Here is a 15048-nt window from a genome sequence, read left to right as displayed (position 1 = left end):
AGGAAATGTTCAGTTTCATTGGTAATTAATCAGCCATTTGTATCCCCTCTTTTTGTAAATCATTAATGTACTTTGTCTATTTTTCTTTTGGTGTCTTAAGTGTGTATTATCTGCAAGAGCTCTTTCTACATTAAGCATATTTATCTATTGCCCTTTATCTTGGAAAGCACTTTCTATATTTTTGTTTTTCAATTTCACTTGTGATTTTTGGGGTTCAAATGTTTTTATTAGTTAAATTTGTCAGTTGTACTTTGTAATACATTATGCCCTGCCACTATGCTTTAAAAAACCCTTTTTTATCCAGAGATCAGAGAAATATTAACATATCGTATTCTAGCTTTTTAATAATTTTTAAAATCAATTTTAATCAAGTTGTCTTAAAAATAAACTTTACTGAAGTAAAGTTACTTTTAAAGCGTGTTTCCCTAACACAGTTACAACAGGCACACAGTAGGTGATCAAGATACACTTGCCAATTGGCTTCTCTTCTTGCTCTCTTAAATCGTTTGATATTCAAATGAAGAGTGTGAAAATTAACAAAGTTTTGTTAACAATAGATAAGATCCAGAAATGTCATTTTTTATTAAAAAAAAGAAGATGTCAGTTAAAATTATTTAAAAAAAACCTCTTGGCTATTTATTTTTGGGGTGCTCTACAAAGGTCCTCTATCTTAAATGAAATGATGGTAGGTACAGGGTGCATATGTTTGTAAAAATCCCGTGGGTTCCATACTTAAGAACTGTGTATTATGCAGGATAACGTTAAAATTAAAACAATCAAATTGTTTTTAGCTGAATTTTAATACCAAATATAACATCTTCAGAATATCACTCTTCTAGATCCAGAATGAATATTTAGAATTTAATATATAGTGTTAGAGGTTCTGAGTAACACTGTTCAAAATACCAGGAGAAATCACCACCACTACCACCATTTATTCTATACTTAGTCCATGCGAGGAGACCCACCCTTTTTCCATCACCAGGAGCTGCTGGTCTACAGGAGTCTACACTCATTAGCAGGAGACACACACGGGGCTGGGGAAATGCCTTCATGTTAAGCGGCTGCCTGGAATGCTGTGTTGAGAAGGACTGGAGGCCTTCTCGGTAGCAGAGAACACCGCCCGGGTGAAACAAGAAGTGTGGCACGTGTGTCTGATCCTTGCCAATGCCTTCAAAGCCCTCGTTTCCTTTCTGGAAAGCTGCTCTGTGTTCCAGTCATACTGCAGGATCCGGAACAGTTTTTGTAGACTCTGTTACGTGTACTGCTCCCTTTGCCTGGAATGCTCTCCCTGCCTTTTTGTCTTGAATGATGACACTCATTTCTCTTTACATGCCCTATGCACACAGCAGGTACTTAATAAATGCTTTTCGAATGCATGAATAAATATAACATCGAACAATTAACTGTGTAGTATACAAATTCCTTTTAAGATTAATCTACAAAAATAATACAAGCAAAAAACGATGAAAGAAAATAACTAGAGCTTTAAATTGATGGTTAGAAAAGGAGTTAAGAATACCGGGGGAATATGCTTTAGAAAGAGTTTACAAATCACAGTAACATTCCACAGAATGTATAAAATCTGTATCAGTAGCTTATTCAATATTCTTAGGTTTGGTTTCAGTGCCTCTTCAGAACACAATGAAAATTACTTACTGGTTGTAAAGCTCTGGATGTCTAACTAAGTTCTGAATGAATTCATTCAGTCCTGCTCTTCTTTGTTTAATAAAATCTGTTAAGAAATACATAAGCTATTAGGATTATTTATATCAAACTATGTAATTATCATCAATACAGTTACAAAAGAGAGAAGTACAAAATAGTGAATTCTGATTAAGAAACTATTTCTTAATTTGGTTCTTGATATACAATAAAAAACAAATACATGTATTTTAAAATCTATAAATACAGTGATTATAAAATTAAAGCAGATGACCTATCTCCCAAAAGAAAATTCTCCAAAAAAAATGCCTATTAGGTTCTAAATAGACTCTCTACCAAACTTGGAGAGGCATTTGCTTTGTCCTCATGTACTACCAGGTAACAAATAAAAATTAACACTACGACACTGGTTATTGAAAAAAAAAAATCACACTAATAAAAAAATAATAAAAACAAGAATTACTGGAAATCCTTGCAACTAAGAAATGGTGATTAAGTGGTTCCTTAAGTGGTTACAAGTGATTACAAAACCCTGCTTCTAAAAACTCCCACTGCTTTAAAAAAAAAAAAAAAAAAAACCCTTGAAAAATATACTGGAATACTTTCCTAACAAGTAATTGTCCAGCATCTTCAAAGTGTTTTCATTGTTGATAATAGCAGCTCAGCAATAAAGGTTAAGTAAGCACAAGAGTTTCTTGGAATTAGAAAACTTGAATCAAGTATCCTCTCTGCTACTTACTAGCTGACCTTGAACCTTTCTAAATCTTAAATCCTGACTTGTAACATAGGGACAGTGACACTATTTACACCTCATAAAGCTGATAGAGGATTCAATGAGACAAGGCACATAAGTTTATAGTAGAATGCCTGGTAGACAGAAGCAGCAGTCTTTGGCTACCATTATTTTTGTTGTGGTCGGGTCAAAGCCATCCTAAATCCTAATTCTTAAGAAATTACAGATGTTCCCTGACTTACGATTGGTTCGACTCAGGATTTTTCAACTTGACAATGGTGTGAAAGCAGTAAGAATTCAGCAGAAACTATGCTTTGAATTTTGTCCTTTTACTGGGCTAGTGATATGCCATGCGGTATTCTTGCGATGCTGAGCTGTAACAGCAGGTGATTCTGCCCAACTGTAAGCTAAATGTTCTGACCATGTATAAGGTGGGTGAGGCTGTGATGATGTTCAGTAGGTTAGGTGTATTAAATGCATTTCTGACTTAAGATATTTTCAATTTACGATGGGTTTATCAGGATGTAACACCATAGTAAGTTCAGGAGCATCTGTGTACTCTAAAAATTAAATAAACAGGAGACTCGAGAGTGTCTCAGAATGGTGCATGTCTTGATAAAAACCTATAAACAACATTCAACTTAACAGTGAGTTTTGGTTTAGTAAAATGATCTCTACTCAATAAAGGTTTTAATGCACAGTGTTTGTCACCAAAATTATGGGTTGTTTCCAGTCAGGCAGGTTTATTTCCATTCCTCAAATGTAAGGTACGGATATAAAAGAACAAATATGAATTAGGTATGTTCTCTTAGATCCAGATGCACTTGGTCCTGTTTTCTTGTTCAACGATGAATTTCTTGAAGAAATTTCAGGACGGTATCTTGCAAAACTCATCCAATTCTTTATGTCACCAATCAAGCATAGGTGAGGCTTACATTAAAAACTGTACTTGAAAGGCAGTCATTTTTCAGAAACTGGACTTAGTAACATAGGAGGGAGAAAATGACTGTATTTGAGATATTTAAAGCAAATCCAATGACTACATGAAGGCAGCTTTAAACTGTTCTGTGGATGTTTACTGAAGGTATATTTCACACTGGGTGGTCAGTTGTGACAAAAGAGTGATTTCCTCTCTTCAGAGAGCTACAGCCTGTGCTGCACTGATTAGTGCTACCAGACTTTCCATTTCATTACTGACTTTACACACAGTTTTGAAAGCCCTATATAAGAAAATCAAGAAGTCAGTAATGAGCCCACAGTCAAAGCCCACAGTCGTCAGAATTCAGGGGCAATTTCAAGTTTATTTTAGATCAACATTAAACATGCAAATACCTGAAAAAAATTCCATGCAAGACTAAACTATGTACCAGCCCATCACAGGATAAGTTCCAAGAATTTGTAAGGCTGACATATTAGCTTTAAGAATTATAGTTAGTTGGAGATGCATATTTTCAAAAGTCTCTCCAGTTAAGAATTTATGTGAATATATCTGTTATTCAAAAGAGGTTTCCATTAGAGATCTGAAAGAACTTAATGCTTAGCTAATAAAGTTTTAGTCCCCAGAATAAGTATGCAAGTGACCGATACAGATTTCTTTGCCATTTCACTGCTTCTAGAAAAAAAATCATCCAAGGGGAGCTAATCTCCAATTACAGGATAAGAAAATCAAACTCTGACTTAAGGAAACCTTGTCCTATTACTGCTACTGGTGGCCAGAGCGACCTGATTATATTCACAATCAAAGGACATTCAGAGCCTGCAGGGACCACAGAGATCCTTTAGTCTTAACCCATACTTTTCAGATTAGGAAATAGGGTAAGATTTCTGGAATATTCCAAACAAGTAATTTTAAAATAAAATGCACATAAAAGTTTGTGAATTTTTTTTTAAGGTACCAGTCGTTAATGAGACAGTAGAGAAAGGGGATGAGAGAAACAAACAACTTGGATGAGTCTAATTTCTCCACGTATTAGCTTTGTGGCTTGGGAGAGGTGGCTTAGCTCTGCTAACTCTCTACTTTGCTCTGGAATGTAGTAGAAAAGAAGCTGCCCTGTAGTTACAAATTCAAATGAAAATTCTACATATAACAGGGGAAGTGAAGTCTCATCCAATGCCAATCCTGAGTAAAATGTAAAAGAGAGGGCTACAGGGGATCCTCCAGCAGCCTGGGAGGAGGGTGGGGGGGAGGAGGAGGAGGGAGAACTAAGTTTTAATTAAAGCAAGAACGTGAAAGAAATATGAAAAGGATGGAGAATAAAGAGAAGTTTGTTCATTGTGGGCAGAATTCCACATGGCACAGTGAAAAGGTCTGGGAGGGAAAGGAATGGTACAAGGTTAGGTTACAGAGAAGCCGCAGTCAAGATCAGTGATTTGAGAGCTATTTGATAGAGGGCGACCTGACTAAGAAAGCAGACATGTAAGGAATCATAAGTTTTATGGGTTACAAGGCTACAAGCAAAGTCAGGTGAGGAGGTATGGCCGGGAGGGAGGTCTCTCTGGCTTGTCAGGATTCACCGGTGGCATTTTGTCACCAAAATTATGGGTCACAGGTGACTTTTTGGACAGGCTTTCTATTAGATAAGGAGATTTCTGTCTCTCAGGAAGTAGTCATTTATGACCAGGATTGATTTCTTGGATCCTAGTGAAAATTTCAGGCTTGAAGCTTTAGCCATATAGGCTCCAGATTCCTGAGATCCTTTGTGTAATTTAAGCTCCCCAAGGGTGAACAACAGAACATCTGCTTGGTATCCCATTCAGAGGGCTGCAGGGTCCTGTGCACAGAACATGTTTAATAAGTGCTTCTCAATGTAACAAACATGTAACAACGAATGTCCTTTATGGTTAGAAAAGTATCCCACATTATCCTCAATGATGCATAAATGTATACGAAGCAGGCCTGCTTGAACTTAACTTTAAAATCTGACATTTACTAGCTGTATGTGACTCTGGACAAATTAATTAGCCTAACTGTGCCTCAGTTTCCTTATCTGTAAAATAGAGATGATGATAATAATACCCACCTCAAAGAATTGTGAGGATTGAATGAATTAAAAACTTGAAATGTGTTTAAAACAATGCCTTGTACACAGTATGTACCTTCCTGAGGCATCCTTTTCATAGAACGTAAGATCAATTAGCTAGGTACAGTCTTGTACTACTATACAGCACACTGAATACAATATGTTAACTACGTCTTCAAACTTCAACCATCACTTATGGCTGCTCTATGAAGTTACTGCTTACCTGGATCAAAATTATCACCAAATATTCGCTTGGCAGGAATCTTCAGGGCCATAGCAGGAAACTGTTTCTTTAACTAAAAATTTTTTTAAATAACATTATATGAACTCAATTTTTTAAAAGTCTTCTAGTAATGCATGCACAAAAACAAAATACAATCAATCTGATTTACAAGAACATCCATCAGAAGACATGCTTTTAAATATATCATGATCAAATGTACAATATTAAATTATACCAATAAAATACCAGACTAATCATCCTATTTTGTCACAATAAAACACTTAGCAGCTTTGTGACCTTGGATAAGCTACTTAACATCTCTGTGCCTCAGTTTCCCTGCCTGTAAAATAGGGACAGTTTTAGCACTTATCTCACAGGTTTATTGCAAGGCTTAAAGGAAATCATTTAAGTGCTTAGACTAGAATCTGGTATGCAAGTCCTGAATACATATTACTCACCATTTATTACCTCTAGGGAAGAGGGGGTCTTTGGGTTCCCTCTATGAGTAGACTGACAATTGTTTTCTAAGAAAGCTGATGAAATTTTGTTTTCAGATCCTCTACTTTGGTCCCCCCTCCATACTATTCTAATACATTTATCAGATTTGCATATCCCCAGAGAAGAAACAACTTGGCCCTGAAGAACTTAAATTTGAGTAGTAAAGTCATACAAACAGGTTAATGCTTATTTTTATTATAAGCTTCAGGTCAGAAAACCACATACAAACAGAGTAACTATATATCTAACTACCAACTGACAGGAAATAGAAAGAATAAAAGAATGTGTTAATCACTCGACACCATGGACATGCTATCGGCAAAATCCAGACTGAGAAAGTCTATAGACAAATGACACTGTTTTTCCAACAAAAAAAACTGTAAAGGAAAGATAAGAGAGGGGCAGGGGGAAATCTAGTGATCAAAAGACACTTAACAGGCTTAACAACCAGTTACATGAACACTGACTATTTAATATGAAGATATTATCATTAGTTTAGTTTTAGATGTGATAATGGAATTTGTGTGTGTGTGTGCGTGTGTGTGTATGTGTTTTTAAGGACCTTTATCTTTTTAGAGATACTAAAATACTGACAGATGAAATGATGTGATGAATGAACTTTACTTCAAAATTACAGTGGGCTGACTAGGGCCAGAGATGAAACAAGAATGGCTATGTAATTGTTGAAGCTGGACAGTACCTTATATTATTCTCTGTATTTGTACTAGTCTCTCTACTTCTGTAGGTGTTCAACAATTTTTATAAGAAAGTTTTAAAATGTAAATGACAGTCATTAAAAACACACATTTAAACTGACACTTAAAATGCTGACAGATGGAAAGTTACACTTTTTGTCTTTTATTCTAAGAGAAGCATACGAAAATAATTTGTATTTTCAGAGTTAGGAAAATCCGGGCCAAGTTTACCTCACTTCTGTGGTTTGAAAAAACGCAACTGATGCCATTCCCTTGTTTTTTTTCTTTGCCCATCACCACAGGAGGCAGAACTGGAAGGGGTTATAGTAAAAGAAAGAGGTAGACACAGAAAACGGGGAAATAAGAAAACGATGAAAAACAGAAGAGAAATACAGGGAAAAATGAGAGACATGGATAATAAAAACTCAACTATATGTTAAGGAAAATTTTCTGCAAAAAGCGTAAGGGGGGGTGGTTTAATGAAAAGAGAATGAAAGTGATCACGGCGGGGGGAATGTCCAATACAAACTTTCCTACTTCATCTTTATGTTGAAAAATACTCATATATTAGGCGCTCCACCTAATTAATCACCAGCTATTTAAATCATGAAACCATCACGAGGAAGCTCTTCACTCATGCATGTCCACCTGCTCAGTTTTTAGATGACATCCCCTACACGCCTCCCTCTTATAAACAATTCTACAAAAGGAAACAAGTTTAGAAGGTAAATCTGACCTATATAATCTTTTAAGCAAAATACAAAACAAAATCTCAAATTTTTAGTTATTAGTTATTTCAGAATGAAATCTGATCTTACCCCTCTGTATGTGTGTTATGTTACCATCAAGTTATTTTTACCTGAGTATCATAACCCAGGTATCCTGATAGGCACAGTTAGATTTGTACAATTATCCAAAAATGCTAATCATGTATACTAAGATGGTATCCAAGACTTTCAAATAGAGCTAGCAATTCAACCCTCACCCAGCCTTCAATATGAACCCTTTTTTAAAAAACAAAAACAAAACACATATTACAGAAGATATTCTCATGTACAAACTCTAACTGGCTATTATTATGTTTCAAAAACGTCTCTTCAGTCAAAAGACAGTCAAAAAACGACTGTCTTAATATCCTTTGATTAAGCAATACTGAAAGCTATATAAAACTTTAAACTATAAGTTCAGTTGCATATGCATTAAATAAAAACTAACAGAAGAAAACACAGTAAAGCTAAGAAAGGGTTGGGCAATTTAACCAGAAATAACATAAAGATTAACAATTATTAGATACGTAGAAAGACAGGATTTCTAATATTCTACAACATTAAAATGCATTTTAAGCTGCTCATCTAGTTGTCATATCTTGAGCAGTTTACCTGGAACTTCTCAACATTTCCCTCTCCACCCTTTTTTGTAAGAATTCCAAAGTTAGAATGCTTTTGGAGAATCTCTTACCCTTTTGTGCTTATCTGACATGAGTATTTTTTTAATTGTTCAAATAAACTCTCTCTTAGTTTTTAGTTTTCTCAGGTGTTTCGTTTTAAATAAAAATCCTATAAACTATTACTTACAGTATTGTAAAGCTTATCAAACTCTGCATATCTCCTGAAGACAAACCACTCACTCCTGCCCACTGAGACCAGAACTTTATAAACCTATGAAAAACAAGAAATAAAAATAACACAATAAAATTTGATTGCAAAAAAAAAGGCATTAGCTATTTAAATAATCTGTTTTCATACTCATGAAACTGGTAATAGATACTAATGTTTATATGATTCTACAAGATACACAAGTATACCAACCGAAACACTTATTTCATCTTGTTGAAAGGTGGTTACTTTTAAAATGTTATGAAATATTTCTGTAATTTTCAGAGTGACAGTGAACACATGTGTACTCATTTAGATGAATTTTAACAGTCTGCCATTCTTGTTTCAGATTTTTCCCCAAGAATAAAACATCATAGATTCAATTGATGATATTCTATATTATTCCCCGAGAGCAACCAGTACCCTGAAATTAGTAAGTATTTTAAAAAATGATGTCTGGCACATTATAAACACTCAATTATTAGTTCTCCTTCTTCCAGGACACCTTTTACACGGTATTTTTCAAACTGAGAATTTATCCTTGGATTTCTTACCACCACCTTACGTGTGTTTAATATTTTCATATATAATTGCATATAATCATAGCCAACAACTCTATGATGTGAGCAGAACAAATATTACCGTCCCCACTCTACATATGAGGAAATGATGGCCCAAAAAGTGAAGTAACTTGTACAAGTTCACAAACTTGTGAGACTAAGATCTAAGCCTTCTGGTGAACCCTCCATTCACCAGAACCAGTATTAAATCGTCAAGTTATAATATAGAATTAACTTTCACAATTCATCTCACACATCCCCTCGGATTATAATTCAACATACCAATGTAGAGAAAACTATTTGGGACCTCAAAGATCTTGTATCATTTCTAAAGAGAAAAATAACAAGAATCCAGATTTATGAGGAAAGGCTCACTGATGTACGGCTCGGATTATCAACCTCATCATTTTACACTGAAGACTACGGAAAAGAGACAGGAGTTACTTTGGGGTTTATAATTCACTTGCTCCCAGTCTGTTAGACAATTTAAAATAAACCAGGTTAATTTTAGTAGATGGGCATACAAATATGTATCAACTATCCTTTCCCATGAAAGATTAGTAAGCTACACTCACAAATTCCTAGTTATATAATAGTGGGAGGAAAGGACCTGATTATATTATACGAATTCTGTAGTATCATTTAAGATATGAGCACATTAACAGGCCCACAGTGAGAGGAGTTCCAGAATGTAAAGCCACTTCTCTCCCTGAGGGAGGACACAGGGTCTCACCTGGAAGATGAAGCCAACTCACTAGTATCAGATACCTAGGTAAGCGATGACTCACTAAGATTGAAAGAAACAGAGCAGCCAAGCACCCTACATGAGCTACAAGGTGGTGATACGGCTCTCCAGTCTTAACCAAGAAGGTATCAAGTTGTCTTAGAGGAATCTATTGAACAGAATATGTCAGAACTGTTTGTAAGATGATACATGTTGTGAGAGTGCAGAAGTAGAGGGTCAGGAACGTGGTTAAGGAGAGCCATGCTTGTAAGACTAGACTCTATAGATTTCTCTCACCCAGCATTCAGGATTGCGTAGGCCTGGAGCAGGACTGCTACAAAAGGATCAGAAACTTAGACTGATGTGACCGTGAGCTTCTGGAATGATTTGTGCTTACTTCCTGGTATGTTATGGTAGCTTCCCATGGTCACCCAAGTACAGTCAAGACTGGAACCCAAGCTTAGGTTCCCAGCTGAAGCAGCTCTGCTGCAAATATATTTACAGGAACTAAGACAGAGCCCTGCGAAGTTATTAATCAGCAGTATGATTTATGAAAAAGGACTTATTGAGCAAATTCTATTAGGTTGGTACCAAAGTAACTGCGGTTTAAAAGGTTAAAAATAATTGCAAAAACTGCAATTACTTTTTTTTTTAAAATAAATTTTATTGGGGAATATTGGGGTGCAGTGTGTTTCTCCAGGGCCCATCAGCTCCAAGTCATTGTCCTTCAATCTAGTTGTGGAGGATGCAGCTCAGCTCCAAGTCCAGTCGCCGTTTTCAATCTTTAGTTGCTGGGGGCGCAGCCCACCATCCCATGTGGGAATTAAACTGGCAACCTTGTTGTTGAGAGCTCACACTCTAACCAACTGAGCCATCTGGCCGCCCCAAAACCACAATTACTTTTGCACCAACCTAATAATAAAACACCAATAAGCAAAATCAAAAACTCTTAAAATTTTTAAAAATACTTTTATTTGCCAAAAAGAAGCACAAGATTTCACAGAAAACAGTGTAATACTTATTACAATATGACATTATCTTATTTTTCTTAAAAATATTTTCCTATTGTCTGTCTTGCCCCACCAGAAGGTAAGTTTCTTGAAAGCAAGGGCTGTCATTCTTACTACCCCTTGTATCCCCAGTACCTAGAACAGTGTCTGGCATAACAAAGAAACTCAATGACAATTTGTCAAGTGGATAAATGAAAGTATAACTCAGACTTGGTTTAAGTCAAGACATCCTAGGGTGCAACGCAATTCTCTATTAGAAGCTTCATGGTATAGAGCTATATAAAAGACATACGAGGGGTGGCCGGATGTCTCAATCGGTTAGAGAGTGAGCTCTGAACAACAGGGCTGCTGGTTAATTCCCGCATGGGATGGTGGGCTGTGCCCCCTGCAACTAAAGTTTGAAAACGGCAACTGGACTTGGAGCTGAGCTGTGCCCTCCACAACTAGCTTGAAAGACAACTACTCGGAGCTGAAGGGCCCTGGAGAAACACACTGTCCCCCAATATTCCCCAATAAAATTTAAAAAAAAGAAAGACAGATGAGAACTAGAGCTCCAAAATATTACTGAATAGTCAGTCACGCAATATCTGTGTTTGTTCCTACGTATAGTACAGGCGTCTGGGCCTGCTGAGGCTGGATGCAGAGTCTGTGTTGGGTGGGATGGGTCCTATCTGTGCTGACTAGAACCCAGTTCCTGGAGGACTGAGGAATGCACTGTGGTAATCAGCAACCAACACGTGAACTTAGTACTGCTTTTCATTCAACATCAATTCAACAGGTAACTTCTTAAACATCCATCTCTGTTCTAGGTCCTGGTGAAACAACAGTGAGGGAAGTTCTTGCTTCAAAGTACCTTGCGTTCTAGTCAGGCAAGTCACACACAAATATTAGGTTGGTGCAAAAGTAATTGCGGTGTTTGCAATTATTTAAACCACAATTACTTTTGCACCAACCAAATAAATACAAAATGTCAGGTGGTGATACTGCTATAGAGAATTTAAATACAGTAAGTGGGCAGAGAGTGAAAGGGGTAGGATGAGGTATGAAGGTGCTATTTTACATACACGGTGGTCAGAAAAAGCCTCTCTAATAAGGCAAAACCTGAGACTCTGAAGGAAGGAAATGAACATGGTGATTTGGATAGGCCCTTTGAGGATTCAGGGGACAGCTCAGAGAGGGCAGGGTGAGAGCAATGCTACAGGTCTCCTGGAACTTGTCACATTAGACATGGATATACCTTTACCATGAAAAATAGAAGGATACCTCAGATAACCTACTGCCTACATTTGCTCTGTATGAATATCCTCAAACTTGGCAGGAGGTTATGCCCTTGAAGAAGAGAATGGCCCAAAGGTAAAAATAAGGACAGGGAAGGAAGGAACACTTTCATATACTCCACTATTTTATCAAAGATACACTCACTTCTTCGTTACCATTAATGTGATGTTGCTAAAATTTGCTTTTATGAGTGTGGAGTAAATTTGCAATGCTTGGTAAGCTACTGCTACAACACAGAGACCGAGGCGAAGCAAATGGTCAGACATGCATCACCATCTCTCTTCTCTGGGCTTTGGTGCAGGGTGTGGCGGTGTGTTTACTAAGGAAGGGAGAAGACAGAAGGGCTGTTCCCAACTCCTTATCTGGGCCTTTGGGAGAAAACCACCATTTCGGGGCTGAAGCCCCAGCTAGTTAAGATGGCAGAGTGGAGTGGTCAGACAAAGGGTTTAGTTGAACTCCTCAGCTTCCATCACCTCCCATGTGAAATGGACTCTGAGTTGAAAGTCACTTGTCATGGGCTCAACTGGCAGGGGCCAGGTGATGCCCTGGTCAGAGGCTGGGGAAGACCACTTGACTAAGGAGCAGGTGAAGACCATGTCAGTGGGTTCTAGAGCCATTGAGAGCCCAACGGAAGCTGAGTTGGCACCACCCAGGCCAACCCAACAAAGAATAAATAACAAGTCAGTTCACTGACTGCAGATGCCATCAATGGATGCCAACAAAATGCCCAGAGCTGGATCAGGTCAACCATAGCTGGACGTTTGCCAAACGAGTCACTCTACAGCTGGAATCGCCAAGATCTAGAGAGATGATATGAATGCAAGAGCCTTCACCAGGCTACCGGGGGCCAGTCGTCAACCACTGTGAAAGAGGACACATCTCCTCCCATAAACTCTGATGCCAAGTTGGAGAAGGAGTGTTCAAACAAGATAACGAGCAGAATGGAGACAATCTGGGCATTTTTACTTAAAAGAACTGCTTAAATTTTAGCTCAGACCAATTGTTTCAATAGACTTGGGTTAAATGAATTCCTTCATATGATTCAGTGGGTGGGGAGTTCATAAAGAAGCCCAGATCAGTTACATATTTTTCAGGGGGAAGAGGGCAGGAGAACTCTGTATATACTAACAGAACTACTGGAACTAAAGACAATATTATATGTTTCATTACACTCATTAGAAAAGTGACTATTCTCCAATAATAGTCACGAATACACTGATTCTGCAAATATTCACTGTGCTTATTCTTTATAAAGTAGATGCTATGGTGAGAAAAAGTAAAATTAGAAATGGGCTTTGCTTTTAAGGGGGGGAAAAGAGATAAAATACTGGATTGAACAGGCTTAAAATTGCAGTACAAAATGATAAACGTCATTTAAGAAAGGTAAGTAAAATCTGGATATGTGAAGACAGGGGACAGAGTGTTCTAGGCTGAGGAAGAACAAAAGGAAATGGAAGTATTCTCTAGATTCCATTTTTCCCATATGCTTTACATTACATACTTACAGTAAACCTCTTCTTTTTCTCTCTGTGTTCGTCAGAGCTGGGAATGCTCACACTTGGGCAGCTTTCTTTGTACTCCATGATATATCCCTTTGGGTTTATTGCCTCAAGAGCACACCAAAAACTGAGTCCGAAGAAAGCGTCAGCAGAGGACAAATACAATTAACTAATCCAAAACATAAAACCTCTTGAGGTCATGTTCAAATTCCATCATGCAACCTTAACCAACAGAAAAAAAACAAAACAAAACAAAAAACTGATTAGCAAAAGAACTTGAAAATACCAGGATTTGTCAGTCCTCGTTCACAGGACCCAAGTTACGCTGGTTCTGCCAGGAATTTACTTTTGATCACAAAGCTCAGCTCAGGTTAGAGATTTCGTTACCATTATGTCGCTATCAATAGCTACACCCCAATCCAACATTTGCATCCCATTTCCCTTGCTTTTCTGCTACGAAATTCTGCAAGCTTCTACACCACACCACAGTTCACGAGGACTAATGGCCACAGTTCGTGTGGAGTAATGGCTACCTCTCACCTAAAAGGGCTTTCGTTTGATGGATTCAGAGCAAGGCTTTTCAAAGTGTGGTTTTCAGACTTTTGCCTCAGGATGAACAGGTGCAGCTTGCTTCAGGTTGAGATGCTATATATTAGGTAACTACGCACCCCCATTTTATAAATGAGGCAACTGAGACACAGAGAGGTTTAAGTAATCTGCCTGGCCAGGATTTGAACCCAGGCTGTCTGGCTCCAGAGTCCCGACTCTTAACCACGGTGCGATGCTGCATTTTACCAACTATGGGGAATTCTGATGCACTGGACCGCTCCCTAGTCAGAGAAATTACAGTAGATCTTCATACAAAACAAATAGTTATGCCAATTTTATCATTCCACCATGGGCAAAGGGCTGGAGATGTCACACTGATGTCACCTTTGCTACATACAGCAGCCCAATGTCACCACTGACACCCAAGTAATACCTTTTAAAAGGTTAGCTTGCCCATTTCTCCTGGTGATTAATTTCAAGAAGTCACGCTGACAGGTCTAATACTTGTAAATAAATTATACTCAAGCAATGATTTCAAATGTCTATCAGAAGGCACTGAGTCTTCAGGTATAATGAGTTTTAAATGATTACAGGGTGCTTTCTTTGAGATGATTCAAAACCTGCTTTGTTGGGTTTGCTGCTGGAAATGAAGTCAGGAAGGAACGATACATAGTTGAACCAGTTGTTCGAAAACATGGAAATGTAACTGACCCCATCCTAAGCTCAGGGTGCAGCACTTGTGCATGTGTTACAGTGCCCTAACACCCCATAAAAGCAGCATCTTTGACTCCCCGTACCTCACCATCAGACCAGGACGGCCACCTGACCTGAGCCCTGCCCTTCAGTCCGGTGCTCTATTGTTAAAGAATTAGAGCAGGTGGAACCCACAGCTCTTCTAAGCAGATACACCTTGTCGGGGAGCCCCAGGACCCACATCAGCCCCTGTCCGGGATCCCCGGGACCCACATCAGCCCCTGTCTGGGAGCCCCGGGACCTACA

The 15048-nt window shown here is 37.9% G+C and overlaps 2 protein-coding genes across 8 annotated transcripts in view; both read right to left on the bottom strand.

The window, feature by feature from the left end:
* The window catches only part of SGK3 (serum/glucocorticoid regulated kinase family member 3), a 63970-nt gene that overhangs the window by 34892 nt on the left and 14030 nt on the right, over positions 1-15048 (bottom strand). For 2 of the 6 annotated variants that reach the window (XM_081070443.1, XM_081070440.1), the window contains exons 2-5: positions 8409-8492; positions 7066-7145; positions 5642-5714; positions 1660-1735 (exon numbers count right to left, since the gene is read on the bottom strand). In XM_081070443.1, the coding sequence (XP_080926569.1) occupies positions 1660-1735; positions 5642-5714; positions 7066-7128 (212 nt within the window). In that variant the 5' untranslated portion in view covers positions 7129-7145; positions 8409-8492. Of the gene's footprint in view, positions 1-1659; positions 1736-5641; positions 5715-7065; positions 7146-8408; positions 8493-13506; positions 13723-15048 lie in introns of those variants that run through there. The other 4 variants (XM_081070438.1, XM_081070439.1, XM_081070441.1 and 1 more) reach the window with 3 other exon arrangements.
* LOC308506663 (uncharacterized protein) overlaps positions 13507-15048 on the bottom strand; it is a 59517-nt gene continuing 57975 nt past the window's right edge. The window contains exon 2 of one of the 2 annotated variants that reach the window (XM_081070445.1): positions 13507-13722. In XM_081070445.1, the coding sequence (XP_080926571.1) occupies positions 13670-13722 (53 nt within the window). In that variant the 3' untranslated portion in view covers positions 13507-13669. The remainder of the gene's footprint in view (positions 13723-15048) is intronic. The other variant, XM_081070444.1, reaches the window with a different exon arrangement.

Source organism: Rhinolophus hipposideros (assembly GCF_964194185.1).
Source record: "Rhinolophus hipposideros genome assembly, chromosome: 13".
Classification (NCBI taxonomy): Eukaryota; Metazoa; Chordata; class Mammalia; order Chiroptera; family Rhinolophidae; genus Rhinolophus; species Rhinolophus hipposideros.
Note: the sequence above shows the minus strand (reverse complement) of the source record. Positions and strands in the feature narration are given on the sequence as shown.